A 15,978-nucleotide genomic window follows, 5' to 3' on the forward strand; every position below is an offset into this window, starting at 1 on the left:
TCAAAATTATGTCAGGAAATCCAAAGGATGGGTCAAGGGCGTCTGTTAATTCCTGGACAAGATATACATGTGAAAAAAATACAATCCATCTATAGGATTCTATAGAATCGAAGAAAAGTTTCTTGGGGAACATGGAAGAATGTGATTATCCAAAAAGTTAAAATCTAAATTACTGTTCAAATGTTTGTGTAACAGTACTCACAGCCTGTTTCCTCTCCCAGGTCTTCATGGCCGACTTGTATTTTTCAAACTCATGACACCAGTCTGAATATATCTTCTGGTAATCGTTACTCTTGGCTGGTGGTGAACACCTGTGAGCGTCCACAGTCACGTTGTACGAACAGAGAAGAGACGCACCCATCCAACAGTCATAGCGACCAGCGTCAGCTTCAGTCACCGATATGATAACCAGACCTGCAAAAAGCGTTAGCATTTATTAGTTTAAATTATTTTGAATGGTTATCTCTGTTTTACCATGTTCGGAAGTTTCGATATATTTTTCTGGGTTGTACTGGATCTTGTAGCGCCCCTTTTCCTTGGAGTAATGGTACCAAGTGATGGTTTGTGAAGCCAGAACGGCGGGCATCTTCAGGAAACAGCCCAAGTGTAAGCTCTGTCCCCAGGTTACTATCATCTTCTTTTTCACGACGCTACTGTCACACACATCGATAGTGCTATTGGATACATCTTGCAGTAATCTGGAAAGTTAAGGGTTCGCTATTAATAACTTTTGAAATGTTATGCTTTTGGACTTACCCTGGAGAATACGGCTTGCAAACATTGGTGTCTTTGTCCCATCCACAGTAAGGGTCGTGAACGCATCTCAAACAGTTGTCGTATCTTCTGTTGCACATAACCAAATCCACTTGTTTTACGCGATGGTCTGATGCGACATAAAGGGCTTTATGCTCCTTTGATATCGCCATAACTTGGATAGGTTCGCCTGGAGTGACATCAAACACGTCTAGGAGGATTGACGAAGATCCCTCGCTGCTATCCTTGGTCCATTCCACTATTTTATGTACTCTACCATCATCTGAAAATATATGATCATCTATATCCATTCAACACGACCGTGGAATGAGATAACTTACTAGTTCCTGCATAGTAAACGGTGTAATCGATGAAGGCACCTCCTATGTCTACTCTGATCTTGTCTACCACCAATCTGGTGAAGAACACATCCCTCTTGAAGAACACCGGTTTCTCGTTCTCGTGCATCACCGCGGAATCCATCAGAGGATGGGACCTGATAAAGTTTAACACGGTATCGGGTAGAGTCTCGGTGTCATTCACGCAGGTGCCTGGTCGTGGTTCTGGCACTCTGCTAAAGAGCACTGGCAACCAAGCGGACGAGGATGACGCCTGCTCCTTGAACTTGCCGTTGAAGGCTGCCTGAATATCGGGCAGAGTGAAGGAACAAATGGCCGAACCCATGAGTCCGTTGGTGGAAGTGGTAAATGTTCCATAGAATTTCGTGTCATCTCCAGGAACCTTGTAGATGCTCTCTGTAAATTACCAAGTAAGACAATTAAGTTAGGTTAATGAACTGGAATTATTATGATCTTGTTGTGTTTATAATACGTAATGAACACTGAGAAAATAGAGATTTATCTTTATATACAATTTTGGTGAAATGTTTCGTGAGGTCCAATTTCTAAATGTCACTTCTTTGAACTTATTACTTGTTTGAATCGCTCTGCTAAGAGCCCCGAAGGCATTTGATTGGTTTATTCCATTTCTATGGTGTGTTTTTTGTTATTTTGAGCGTCATTTTCTGCGTGAAAAAGTAGAGAGCAGAGTTTTTCTAGGTCTTAGTGGTTAAATTATATCAACATCATTTTCTAATAATGCATATTCGTTCTAATAGGTGTCACGTATGTTACGTTAAGTAGATAAGTCATGTGAAAAATTCGAAATTCCGGAGTAAAAATGTGTGGTGTCTGACTCAACATTGCATTTACCTGGAATGTATAGAATTATATACATTGAGCTTTTGGGTAGATATAAATATACACTGTTTTTTTTTTAGAAAGTTAACCTATTTTTAACCTTGTTGCTAACAAATGAAAGATAGTTGTTAAAATACTGGCCAGAGTATAAACCCAAAATGTGTTGAAAAGGAACACTGTCAAAAAAAATAAAGGTAAATGTGACTACACTGTAAGATATGTACAGCAAAGTTAATCAACATTTGAATAGTGTTAAACTGCATTGCATTTTAAAAATATGATTATTAAAGTAGCATCAATTTTTCAAGGGGTTAATTTATTTATTATTTTATTATATTATATTATTTCGATTAAATATCCAAATCAATATGTTGTCGGTCAAATCAATAATGGGAGTCACAAATACCTCATGACATGACTCAACAATTACGTTAAAAAAGAAGTTAAGTAATATACTCTATTAAATTAAAGACAATAAAGAATTGTGAAATACAGTAAATTTGTATATGTATATAAAAAATACATGTAAATATAAATCTGTATATATTTACATATATTGTTTCTCTATAAAGAAACTAATGTTCAATAGAAAAATTAATTTTTATTATGAAATATTTTGCAAGATTTTTGATAATAAATATTGCCAACAATATATATTATTTAATATATAATAATTAATTAATATATTTATTAATATATAATTATAACTTAGGTCATTTCATAAAAGCTTCCAAAATCTCCTAAAAATATAGAAACTCATACTTTAAACCGAAATAACTATTTTTTGATAAGGCTCATTCATAATATAACCTATACATGTAATTGAATCAAAATTCGGTCACATAATTTATGAAATAAAAAATTTAACCATTGTGGAAGGAAAAGTTTAAGTACAAAAATTAAAACTGGTTATCATTCTAAGATAACAAACGTATAGACGTACTAGTGTTGGGAGCAATCGACTGAAATCGACTATCGACTGTTTAGTAATTGACTATTTTTTACTACTGACTGTTTCAGTCGCTATTTTTGGTTCGACTGTTTTTACTAGTGACTGTTTTCAGTTGACTGTTATCAGTCGCTATTTTCGGTGCGACTGATTTTATTACTATTTACTATCGACTGTTTCAGTCGTTTACTTTTAGTTACCATTTTCGGTTCCACTAGTTCATTCGACTGATTTTTAACGTTTTGGCCTTGTCGTCCTAGCCGCGACCTTGAAACTAATGTGCCGAATTTATGCTTATATATATTTATATGTAATATATGTAGTTTTATGTTTTTTTTGTAGTTTGCTTGTGAATAACTATATATTGTAAATTAATGTAGCAGCATTTTGGAACGCTAGTTTTCGAGAGCAAAAAATTAAATTGTAAATGATAAATAGTAAGATACTTTTGACTGGCATAATAGGTAATACTTTGGGCTGGTATAATAAGTAATACTTTTTTGATAAACTTTCACGATTTTTGTCCAAGCCTTTTGTTTGTCAAAACTTTTTCCTAAAATCTTGAAAACTAAAATTAGGTTCCAAAGGTTTCAGAAATTGCGTCAATTCCAAAAGATTTAAATAATTTTTTACAACAGCAGTTGTTATATTTCTTTTAAAAATATTAGCGGTAAAGAGGTGAATAAAGTATACTAATATTTGTAATAAATAACTTCAAAAAATATAAATATAGTCCCATAACTCGAAATTCAAGACACAACTACTGACCAAGAATGTATTGACATCTGGAGATAGTTTGATAAAGAAATGACTAGAATGAAAGAAGTAATTACTCCAAGTACTGCAGCAACTTTACAGATTAAGCAGTATTTGGAAATGCCATTTATTGGGCGTTTAGAAAACCCACTGGATTTTCGGCAAACCCATAAAATGACACTACCTGAATTATATCAGTTACACATAAAATATTCCTCTATACCCGCAACATCTGTCCTCTCGGAATGAGTTTTTTTAAGATCTGGGCAAATAATTAACGATCGAAGAAATCGCCTTACGGGAGAAAAGTTGAACATGATAATATTCCTGAACAGTAATTTAAAAATATTTCCGTTCAAAAATAAATAAAACTTTTATTCAAAAAGGGTCTGGTTAGTTATTGTACGATCATTTTTAGGCTCGTCATGGATTAGATTTTTCAATGATTAGGTATACGTTTACATTTTATTTAGTAGTTATGGTTATTGAACATCTTTAGTTTTTAGGTTTTGTTTAGGTTGTATTGTACTATTTATATTTATTATTCTATGTTATTTAAAAATAGCAATTAATATATTAAAACATGATAAAATATTTGTGGTGTTATTGTTCCATTCCTTTTTACAAATCCACAGAACATTCAATATAAAAGTAATCCAACTTCCTTTAAAATTATATTATTTATTACATGTTAATAGAAATTAGTAATAATATATATATATATATATATAATATATATATATATATATATATATATATATATATATATATATATTCACGTGTTATATATCTTGCTTATATTTACGCTTATATATTGGAGAACACAATTAAAATTAAATGTTCCAAGCATTTATCTCCGTCCTTTCCTATTTCACATTTTATACAGACAAGAATTCCTACATCTTCGTCTGACATCACGAATGGAAAAAAACAGTCGAAACGTGCATTATAAAAGTAATTACTATTTTCAGTCGTTATTTTTTTGACTATCGACTGCTTCGACTGTTTTCAGTCGATAGTTCGCAACGCTAAGACGTACCAATCGTGAGAATAAAAAATTGATTAGCTATGGGAATTAAAATAACTGTAAAATGACATGTGAGGAAAAAAATACAGCTTAAGTTTTTTTTTACGAATTTATCCGAATAAGTTGTCTTAGTAGAGATACATTTATATTTTATTATTAAGTAGTGTTGAATTGTTATTAACAACATATATTAATTGTACAAGTAAGTCTCATAAGTTCAATAATATAATAAGTTAAACATTGAAAATTGCACATTTTCATATACTTCGACGACCTAGGTCTTCTCCTTAGCGTTGTTAATAATAAAAGTAAAGTATGTTCTCGGGCACTAAATTTGTGACTAAATAATAACAAATGTGAAATACATTTAAAAAGTATGCTTCACATGAAAAACAGTCATTACATATTTCAACTCAACAACTTTTGATAAAGTTTTACTCGACCCCAATAAGAATACGATTTAAAATTCTAACTATACATATTTTACATATATGTCATTATTTTTCACATTACCTAATCGATTTGTTTATGAAAAACGCACTTGTGTATGAAATATAAATAATGATAAAGTACTAAATGGTCAGTGTTATGAAATTATCTTCATATTCTATCGCGGTTTAATAATAGTGGCTGTAATAATAGTTACTTTAATCAAATAATTTAAACCTCATTTAGTCTACATGACCTGTATCGTATAAATCTTGTCGAATCCGCAGAGCTTCGATTAATTCTTCTTCCATTTTTAAACACTCACTGTGACTTTAGGCGAAAATCTGCGACAAGAACAATGCGTTCCGCAGGATCACTTTAGTCAAAACTGCGTCATGGCACGCTTCGGCGTAATATTGCGCGGTACCTATTGTTATTTAGACCAACAAAATATCGTGGCGACTTACGCTGCATCATCTCACCAAGTTGCGTCCCATTTGGCGACTCCCTTAAATGTTTGACAACCAACAACAATGTGGATCCTTTGCATCACTGAAACTATTGATGACAGTGACAATGTATGGGAAAACAAAATTGTTGTTTTTAGTATTTTCCTCGCAATTATTCCATATTTTCTCACCATATAAACTTTCCCTGGAAGATTAACCAAGATCAATTAGCATTGTATTTTTCTCTAATCTCTAGGTTGTTAATTGGACTAATTATTCGACAAAAATCCATCAACAATTTATTTCTAGATGAAATAGCACCCACTACACGTACGAAAATATTACTGGGTAGTTCGTTTCAGCCAGAAAGAGAAACATAGCCTAGATGGGGCACGTCTCACGTCCGACGTTAAGGCAAAGCCGAATCAATTATTGAAACTAACGAGAGACGGAACAATAACAGAAACAAAAGACTTATTTGCTGGCGTTTCGCGGATAAGGGTGGTAGGAGGAGGGGAGGCGGGCAGGCGTCGGCCTCTGCTCAAGACGTTCGCCATTTCGAAAGCGGGTTAATTGCGAATCTCTCTGCTTTTTAAAACAGAAACGCCGCTCGTTCGTGTTCTCTTAAACGATTTCGTAGTTTCGTTGGACGTTTAAAGTTTCGAAATATCGTCGAAAATACGTCTTCAACGAGGAGTAATTGTGACGTGGTTTCTAATATTCCTTTTTCTCGTTGTTGTCCGTGACCGTTCGATATTGAATGAGGTTTTTTGTAGCTGAACGTATTTGTTCTTTCGTTAAACTAGCTGCATACAAAAAGAACTTGGCGCAACACCTTTCATACTATACTAAGTTGGCTTAGTATACAAAATATAGAAATAATGAATGGTCACATCTGTAATTATGTTTTGCGCGTCTGGATCATTACAAGACTGGAGGATGACAGTTTTCTTTTCTTTCTTTCGAATTTTTTTATTTATATATAACAGGTCAATTGAAAAGTCCCCGGCCTACCATAGTAAAACACATTTTTTGGCAAAAACAGTTTTTTTTATTCAACATAATTCCCTTCAAGGGTGATACACTGATTATAGCGACCCTCCAACTTTTCGATACCATCTTTCTAGTACGATTCATCCTTTGCTTCAAAATAGGCATCAGTTTCGGTGATCACCTCTTCATTCGACAAAAATTTCTTCCCAGCGAGCATTATTATGAGATCTGAGAATAGACGAATCATTCGACGAAAATTTTTGGATCGATGAGGAAGCAATTCGAAGCCCAATTCATGGATTTTTGCCATGAAAAATGGAATTTAATCCGAGGGGATTTATGTGGCTATATTGTGAGCATTATTGATGCCAGATGTTACAGTCATTGTTACAGAAAAACGTATTAGTATATTTATTACATCTGATTAATATGTACGTTAACAGATATTTTTAAAATTGTATTATTGCCATTTAAAATCTACAAGTGCGTTTTCGATTGTTAATTACTTATATCGATTCCAAATTAACTAACTCGAAGGAATTATAATATTATTTATTGAATTGAAATATTCACTAGAATATTTCGTCAATATTAAAGTTTTAGGTTATTTTTATTGAAAACTTATCTTTATTTATATTCAATTAATATGTTTCTTATCCCATTAAGTATAATTTTTGATTATATGGTTTGATAATTTTATTTTTAATGATAGATAAAAATACGTCGATAAAATCCGGTAATGTTTTATTAAATCAATCAATTTCTAAACTTATTTTGGTTCAATCAGTTTTCTAAACTAAATTTTTATGTCATTTTAGTATTTTGTACATTTTAGATTGTTTTTTTAATGTTGTACCTTATTGTAAAGAAAAAATATTTGCTATATTCAAATTATTTCTATATATTTATATTGGTTATATATTTAATAATATAAAACCAATATATATATATATATATATATATATATATATATATATATATATATATATATATATATATATAGAATATTTTTTAACTGACTTGTGACACGGTACTTTGTCTTGGTGAAGCAACGCTTTCTTTTCCTTCAAATGCGGCCGTTTTTCGGAGATTTCGTCCTTCAAACGGTCCAATAGGCGCTGTTAGAGTTTTCGTCGTTGTTGGAGGAGTCGAGTTTGGAGTTGGAATAATGGAGTGAAATTATGCAGCCATGTTTCATCCATTGTCACATATCGACGCAAAAACTCGGGTTTATTACGCAAAAATGAGCTCGGGTGGCACCCACTTTGTACAGAGCTTTCTCATAACCAAATATTCGTGAATGATATGATGTACACATTCATTCATCTTTAGAGTATCTGCTAATTATGGAAATTATTTTAAATAATACAACAAATGCAAAGTTAAAGAGAAAAATGATCAGAATGCATGCAAGTACCTAATAAACATCCACATTCCAGTCCAAGTCAAGAGACTTCTATTGAATTTCTATTTCTAGTTAACTTGAAAATTTTGTTATTCAGGAGGGCCGACAATACACAACAAAAACAAACGAACAGATCCATCGTTGCGCACAATGGCGACGTTATTTCTCTAAAAATTTAAATAAAAACCGGAATAAAAGAAGCGTCTTAACTGGGACGGTGGGCCGCCATTGTTTTCGACGATAATTTTTAAACGCGCGGTATTTTATGTAAATGCCGTTCTTCGAATAGAGCCGGCACAATATTACCGAAAGGAAGAAAAAAACAATTTGAATAAAGTACGGGAAAATACAAAAGGGGCTTAGAGGCGAAGGGGGTTCGGCTAGACAACTTCTGTGGAACAAGCCCGTATCTGCTTGCTTTATCATCTCGGGAACAGGGACTGAACAAGACGGAACTTGTTATACGTTATTCTCAATAGTAGAAGGAACAATTGCTCAGATTTTTTTGTTTAGGCTTAGAACTACATCGTTTCATTTCAGTTCAGTTGTCAGTTCATTTCATTTGCTTTAGTTTAAGCCCAAATTGTTTAGACTTTACTAGTATCATATGTTTCTTCCAAGTTAACCGTCAGTCTAAATGTATTCCCAGATATTTAACATTATCTGTTTGCGAGAGTTCATGATTATTAAGAGTTACCGCAGGACAAATCCTTTTACGCAGGGTGAATGTTACGTGAGTACATTCGCCATGATTTGCTATGGACAAATGGATTTTCTTGAGATGAAGTTGAAGATTTCTTGTGATTGATATTGGATCCTCGTGAGATGATAAAATCGTCCTATCATCAGCATATGTTGCCATAGCAGTGGTGTTTGAGGTCAGCTGTATACAAGAGATATAACAATGGCCCAAGAACACTACCTTACAGCACATCTGAATATATTGGATGTAGTTCAGTGTACTCGTCACCCTGTTTTACAATAAAATGTTTATCTATGAGATCTGACTTTAGTATTTGAAAGTATAGATGGGGTTGAAGTTTTTTCAATTAAACTTGAGGTCCAATGTGTCACATCTTATCAAGATTGACCAATCTGTGAACTTGCTCTATTGTTTCGTTACGGAAACCATATTGATGCTCTGGAATAATATTTTTTCCTCCATGATTATTTTGAGCTTCTTGATATATAGTTTCCTTGAAAAACGATTTTCTTCCCTGATTTGAGAATCATAAATGTTATTAACTTGAAGCAATGCAGTCTAAGTCAATTCTTAGGTATAAGTGTTATCCAAAGTGCCAGTGTAAAGAACTCTGAAAGAATGTCAGTGCACCTAAATAGACTTGTCAAACAAATAAATGTGCGCGATGTCAATAAGGTCGTAGATTAAAACCATTACTACCATTCGACCAGATTAACAGACACATAGAATAGTTTTTAGAATAACCCAGAATAGTAATGAAATTAATTATAATACTAGTAAATAAGTTTATACAAGTGATCACTTATTAAAGCGATTTTCCATATATGTCATTGTACAGACTATTTGAGGGATATAAGTCATCACTGTTACGAAATATAGGAACTCAATGGTGTAAAAATAACCCACGAAGAGGTCTAATGGAACTGCCATCCATTGCATTTAAAAGATTACAATTTTTAAAGGCACTTAATAAAATTAAGGAAGATTTGTTTTCTTAGTTTGTGTATTTAGACGAGACATGGATATTTCAAATATTGGGCCAGTCTTGGCAAGACGCTAGTAGAAACAGTGGAAAGACAAGAAAAGTTGATGAAAAAAGATAAAAGTTTCAATAACAATTGATTAGGTTTTGTTAGTTATAATATTTTTTAATAATTCATTGCAGATATATTGTTCTTCATTCTTGAAATGGGAATGGTTATCATTCTTGGAATAGGGTTAGTGTTTTCCCCCAAATTCAAGAATCCTCCAAATCCGGAAAACCAGCTGTTAAATAATTTCAAGGAACCATCAGTTATTGAAGTGAATCAATAAATGGTATAATTAAGGAATGGATTGCAAAACATAAATGAAATTACTTTTTTAGAAATAGGCCTGTAAAAAGATAAGATGGTTAGGTAAGTAGATCAGATGGTTGAATACTATAGCCACAGATTATTACGTTTTCCTCCCTATCACTACATATTCAATCCAATCGAATTGATAAGAGATGTGGTAAAGAATTACTACAATGTGGAATTTGGATATGTGGAAAGAAGCATTGTTTACAATAAAGCTTTTAGTTTGAATGAATCAAGCACACAGAAGAAGAAATTGACTTTGATGGAATCGTGAACAAGTGTTAGATTGGAAACTTATAGTTTAGTTTTAGTTATTGGTTTGAATAGTAACTCAGAAAACCAGGGTAACTGAATAAAATTAGGGAACGGGATGTGGGATTATGATTAATATAGGATAAATGTATAAAATCGTATCATGTGAAAAAACGAAACATATTATGTGGTTAGAATGTATGGGAAAAGAATGAATACTAATTAATAAACTAGTAAATAAACCGATAATAAAAATGTACACTTATACATATTATAAATATTCATGACGTCAGTTTATTCTTTTAACGAATAGATTATCGATACAGAAGAAAATACTTCGAATAAGAATAAAGTAATGACAAATTAATATTATTTATTTTTAGGATAAAAAATAATGCCATACAGTTAAACAATTAATTACTATGGATTTGTTAGCATTGTTACTTACGTATTTCGTTGAAATAGAATGGGAATTCTCCGGGAATAGAACAGTTCAGTCTAGCCTTGAGGTAAGTGGCCCAATTCTGGGATAGGATATTCTTCCCTCCGGTGTCCTTCTTGCAAACTCGGGCCACGCGGCTGTAGACGCTCTTGCCGCAGTTGATATATTCCACGGCAGTCTCCCTGAAGAAGAACAGCACGAACTCACCGATGTCGAAGGATCCGACGAAGTTAGGTTCTGAAAAATAAACACGAACGTATTCGAATGAGTTTAATAATAGAATATCCGGTCCTGGGGAACGGATGTGCATCAAAATACCATCGCGAGACCAAACAAGCGTGTTTTGTTGTCATGTCTCTGCGCGCAATACATTTCGAACATTCCGTAAACATTAAATTCCATCTAATGGAAAGCGGTGAAATGTGTAGACAACGCTCATAACGTGATACAAACGCCTTCGGTCAAAAGCCGAAGCTATTTTAAAAATAACCAGGCCCTGTTTTCTATTTTCTAATTCTATTACACGTTTCACGTCGAGGGAGAAGTAGAAACAAGTTTCTTTTCTTTTCTCGTTTGATTGCTTCTGTACAATTTTCGGTCGTATTTTATTTGTTATTTCAATTTCAACAAAACAGTTATGTTATTTTTTGAATTTGTGTCAAAAAATTCTTAATTAATGTACATTGTAATGTTTTTTTCTTTCTTGAAATATGCTACTTGTAGTTTATAATTAACAACGACTTTATGTTTAAATTTAAGAAAAAAAAATGATAAAAATATCCGCCGAATGGGACTATTACATTATTTGAAAGCAAGAAGATTGCTATGAACTGAAGCTAGGTAACCTTGAAATACAGAATTTTATACGTTGATCGATGCGATATGTATGACTTCTCTGCATATGTCCTCAACATATTTTTCAGTCGTCTTCAGAAGCATTTTCTACAATACATTGCATACAGAATTATTTGTATATCCACCATGTTATATTAGAGATTCTGTAAATAAATTTTATGAACCAATTAATGACTTGCTGAATCTTTTCATCTTTGTGTATTGGTTTTTTAATTTGGATTGATAGAAAATATCCTTTTCTTCCTTAAATTGTTTAATTTACTATTACATTTTCACAAAGGTTGGCATCCAATGGTTGAAAGTAGAGAGTGTATTGTTTTACCAATTTTTGGAGGTAATCCATGAGCAAGATTCTTTATTTATCAATTCTATTTCAATTATATGAAAGTATATATTGATATTTCTTCTTGAGCTGGAGATTATTTCAAATACAGACTACGTTAAATAGTTGTATCGCCAATTTTTTTGCCGAAATAACTAATATTAGAAGCAAGTACTAGTAACTAACTAACTGAAAATATTTTTTAATATCATTTAATAAAATATTAATGATTTGTTTCAATTTAATTGCATTTGGTTAGAATGCATGAAGAGAGAATGAATATTATTTTTTTGCAGATTTTTTTTGATATTTTTTGGAAAATGTTTTAGGTATAATGCAGTAATTAAATCTAATTAATAAATAAAAATCCGTATAGGTAGTAAAAGAAGAATATTGAAATGATTTGACAAGGAAACACATCAAAGAATGAAACAAGAACTAAGCGTAAAATGGTACATATGCTCTCTAATGAAAGAAAATACATTATTGAGACATACAATTGTTAATTAGGCAGATTAAATAATTCTTCGGGGGTTACGACTACATAAAAAAACACGCCTAGGACTCTACCTCATGGGTGGTGATAAAAATAGTTCAATGTAAATATAACAAATCAACCCTAACATACAAACTACTGTGGCTGTATCATTAACTATAGTTTAAGTCCTTCGGTAATATATGCGTAAGATGCACTATAATGTTAAAATAAATAATATATGATTAGTTATTTTAAATTTTTAATTTACGCTTTTCATTTGCCGGGACGTAAGTTATGGAGTTTCGAGGTTAATGACAGTAGAATAAAGTAACATATGCATCAACTCATAGAGAAACTTACGTACCGACAGACGTGGTACGTATCGTATATATCATTTAATTTTTGGCATATCAGATTACCTTTAATATGGCAGATTGACCATGACCATCCTTTTTAAAAGTAACGTGTTTTTTTAATCATGATTTAAAATCCTCGCTGCTTCCTCTAATTCGACGAGGCGCTTTTTGATCGCTTAATAAAAACCGTATGAATACATAAGCGGGCGCGGTCGGGTTCATTCTCGACGGCATCAAAGTCGAGCGCGGACGTGGAAAAATCCGACGAGAAGCCGACGGCCCAAATTCGCGTGAGAAAAGCGCATCTGGCGACGCCAGATATTCGGACACTGAATCTCTCGCCAATCCGGCATAACACGCAAATGAATCCGCCAGAGGGGACGAGCGCCGATTATTAGTTCGCGCCCGAATGCGCGGGGGAGCCACCAGGTGGTCCGGAAAGGGTAAACATTTACCCTCAGCGCGGATTTATGGCCATCCGATGGGGTGCAGATTGGTATTTATCGTTTTTTTGTGCACAGTTTCTGTCTCTCTTTGTGTGTCTGTGTATTGGGTACGTTTCGTTTGCTTTGTAGCTCGGATTCCGGAGAGTTATTATGTTTGGGTTTGATAGAGGGGTAGAGGGAAGCTGCGAGTTTTCATTAAGGACGCCCGAGGGTACTGGAATGTTTTCATTTTATTGGTAATAACTTTTAACGTGGTTATTTTTATCAGTTTTCCAATATATTCTGTTTTTAATTTATAATTTTGCTGGTGTACAAAGTATTGGTTTAGAAATTAGAGTAATTTAGCGTAAAATAGAAAACTTCATAAAAGTAATAATTGGGGGTTTTCTAAAGTATATCTACATAAAGTATTCTATCCATATATCTACTTATGGCATTCGTTTATTAAGTAAATAATTATTGCGCTTTGAAAATCATCATCACCAATCCATAGCGTTTTGGGGAACTTTCTTCACTAAATCTCGCCACGGATGGAGGTTGGCGGCAGCTGTTCTGGTCTCTGACAATATTAGTCTCCAATTTCTCACATCACTTTCTAAGATTTTGGTCCATATCTTTTTCGTAGCTGTGTGCTGTATCTTTCACCCAAAAGCAAAATTCCAAAAGTAATTCATTTCACAGGAGAAATTTGTTCTCTTCTCAATCGACAGACATATCCTAAGATATTATTGCAGATCCATGACGTTCTCTACTATACATTAGGCCATTTTAGGTACATTTAACTAGACGATTCCATTTCAAATTGGAATCAAAGAATATTGGAAATTTTGCTGTTGAGCCAAACAATGTGGCATTGGAATATCGGTAGTAACATTTTCTCAATATTAAATAATAGATCCTTAATATTTAGTTTATTTTTAAATAGATTCTAAATAGACGCTTCACTTAATTATGAATAACATTTAATTTCCATCCTTACAACACTCATTTAATGCTAGCTTTGAAGAAAAAATAATTATGGTTTAAGCAAAACTTGTGTTGAAAGAATATTACTGTTTTGCTATTATTATATACAGTCATAAATTTATTGTTCAACATGAATACTGTTAATAGCTTAAGCATCAAAAATAAATTATTTTCAATTGATATACATATTAAAAGTAAATCGAGGAAGGGACCATTTGAGCCAAAAAACCAGGGGTCGAATGAGCCATACTCAAGTGACCCTAAATTTTTATAATAGTGTTTGGGCTCATTTTTTGATGATGTTAATGTAAAATATTTGGTCACGCTAAGCTTGAATAATTATGAATTTCTACAAAACAAAGCTCATAAAGCAACAGACGCAAGGGATGAGAAATGGGAAAATCCGTTTACTTTAGAACAAAAAACTAAAACTAGAAGGAAGTTAAAGAACAAATCAGAAGAATAAGAAGAAATAAATTTTTAGTTCGCAAGCAATACTAAGTTCCTCAGAGTCTTGTTTTTGTCTAGTGTGCGGGGGCTTCTACACAAACAGTACTGCAAGAGAAGAGTGGTTACAATGCGCTAGTTGCAGAGAATAGGCTTACATTAAATGCACCTTTGGTGTGAATGATGCTTATGTTTGCATGAAGTCTGAAAGTTACTAGATGAATTAAGTTACTTTTTTTCAATTATAAGTTTATTTAGGTTTTTTTACAACATCTTTATTAGATACGCTTAGTACAATCTTAATTATAAATTAATTTGTTACTACATGTCATTTGTAATTGGATTAATTCACAAGCAACACGAGTGCGAGAAAATACATCAATATATATTCCTCAATTATAAAATTATAATAACTTATAGCTATAGTTTACACTAAATGTATACACTTTATATAAGTTCGTATGGATCGCTTCAATCTCCTGACATCCTGCGCGCTGCCCAGCAGTTGTATTGCTTCCACGTTAGTATGATTTAGTAATCTTCTTTCGTGTTTCAAGGCGAAATCTTGGATAACTTCGCAAATCCATTTGATTTCCAGGTCATCATGCAGTTTTTCGTTGGTTACGTAGCGATAGGCAATGGTAATCAATCGAAGAACCTTGTTTTGGGAGCGTTGGATGACTAGTTGATTTGAATTTTTAGTGCAACCTCATATTTGCACCCTATAGGTCCAAATTGGCTTTATAATTGTCTTATAAATCAACCTCTTTGATTTTAGATCACGTTGAGAGTATATTCTGACTAACCAGTATAGTTGTTTTATTTTGGTTCTAATGTGTTTTGCTTTTTGTCTAACATGATGTTTCCAATTTAATCTACCGTTAAGATGGATTCGAAGATATTTAGCTGATTCTACTTGATGAATTGGGCATCCATTGAGTGATAGATATGGAGCTATTGAGTTGAATTTTCCAATCCTTCGTCCATTTGTAGATTTTGTTGACTGCCACGTATACTTTTTTCTACTGCTCTAGACAGAGATATGTCGTTTGCCATAATAACTGTGTCGTCAGCAAAGGTTCCAAGTAATATTTCTTTTGTTGTGGGAATGTCCGCAGAGCGATACTCTAAATTTTCTTCCGAAAAGATGTGACTCCAGCAATTGAGAATAGTTACGCGGTAACAATTTGTTCATCTTACAGATTAATCCCAAATACCAAACCCGATCAAAAGCTTGTGAAACATCCAGGAATATTGCAGGGCGGTATTTCTTTTCCTCAAACGCTTTTTCAATAGCCGCAGTTACTTTGTACACTTGATCGATTGTTGAAGGGTGATTTCTTTTAGGTTTATATATTAGTTTCTCAAATAGCTTTCATATTGCAGGTAGCAGCGAAATAGGCCTCTAAGA

General features: G+C 33.0%; 1 protein-coding gene across 2 annotated transcripts in view; it reads right to left on the reverse strand.

Annotated features, from left to right (window-relative positions):
- The window catches only part of Sema2a (Semaphorin 2a), a 1,190,156-nt gene that overhangs the window by 2,417 nt on the left and 1,171,761 nt on the right, over window positions 1–15,978 (reverse strand). For both annotated transcript variants that reach the window (XM_076419451.1, XM_076419450.1), the window contains 5 exons: window positions 10,704–10,934; window positions 1,095–1,508; window positions 757–1,036; window positions 475–698; window positions 203–414 (listed from right to left, as the gene is read on the reverse strand). In XM_076419451.1, coding sequence (XP_076275566.1) covers window positions 203–414; window positions 475–698; window positions 757–1,036; window positions 1,095–1,508; window positions 10,704–10,934 — 1,361 coding nt within the window. The remainder of the gene's footprint in view (window positions 1–202; window positions 415–474; window positions 699–756; window positions 1,037–1,094; window positions 1,509–10,703; window positions 10,935–15,978) is intronic.

The sequence above is a fragment of the Rhynchophorus ferrugineus genome, unplaced genomic scaffold, assembly GCF_030347505.1.
Source record: "Rhynchophorus ferrugineus isolate W39M unplaced genomic scaffold, kcgeb_rfMv2 rfM1, whole genome shotgun sequence".
In the NCBI taxonomy this organism is placed as follows: Eukaryota; Metazoa; Arthropoda; class Insecta; order Coleoptera; family Curculionidae; genus Rhynchophorus; species Rhynchophorus ferrugineus.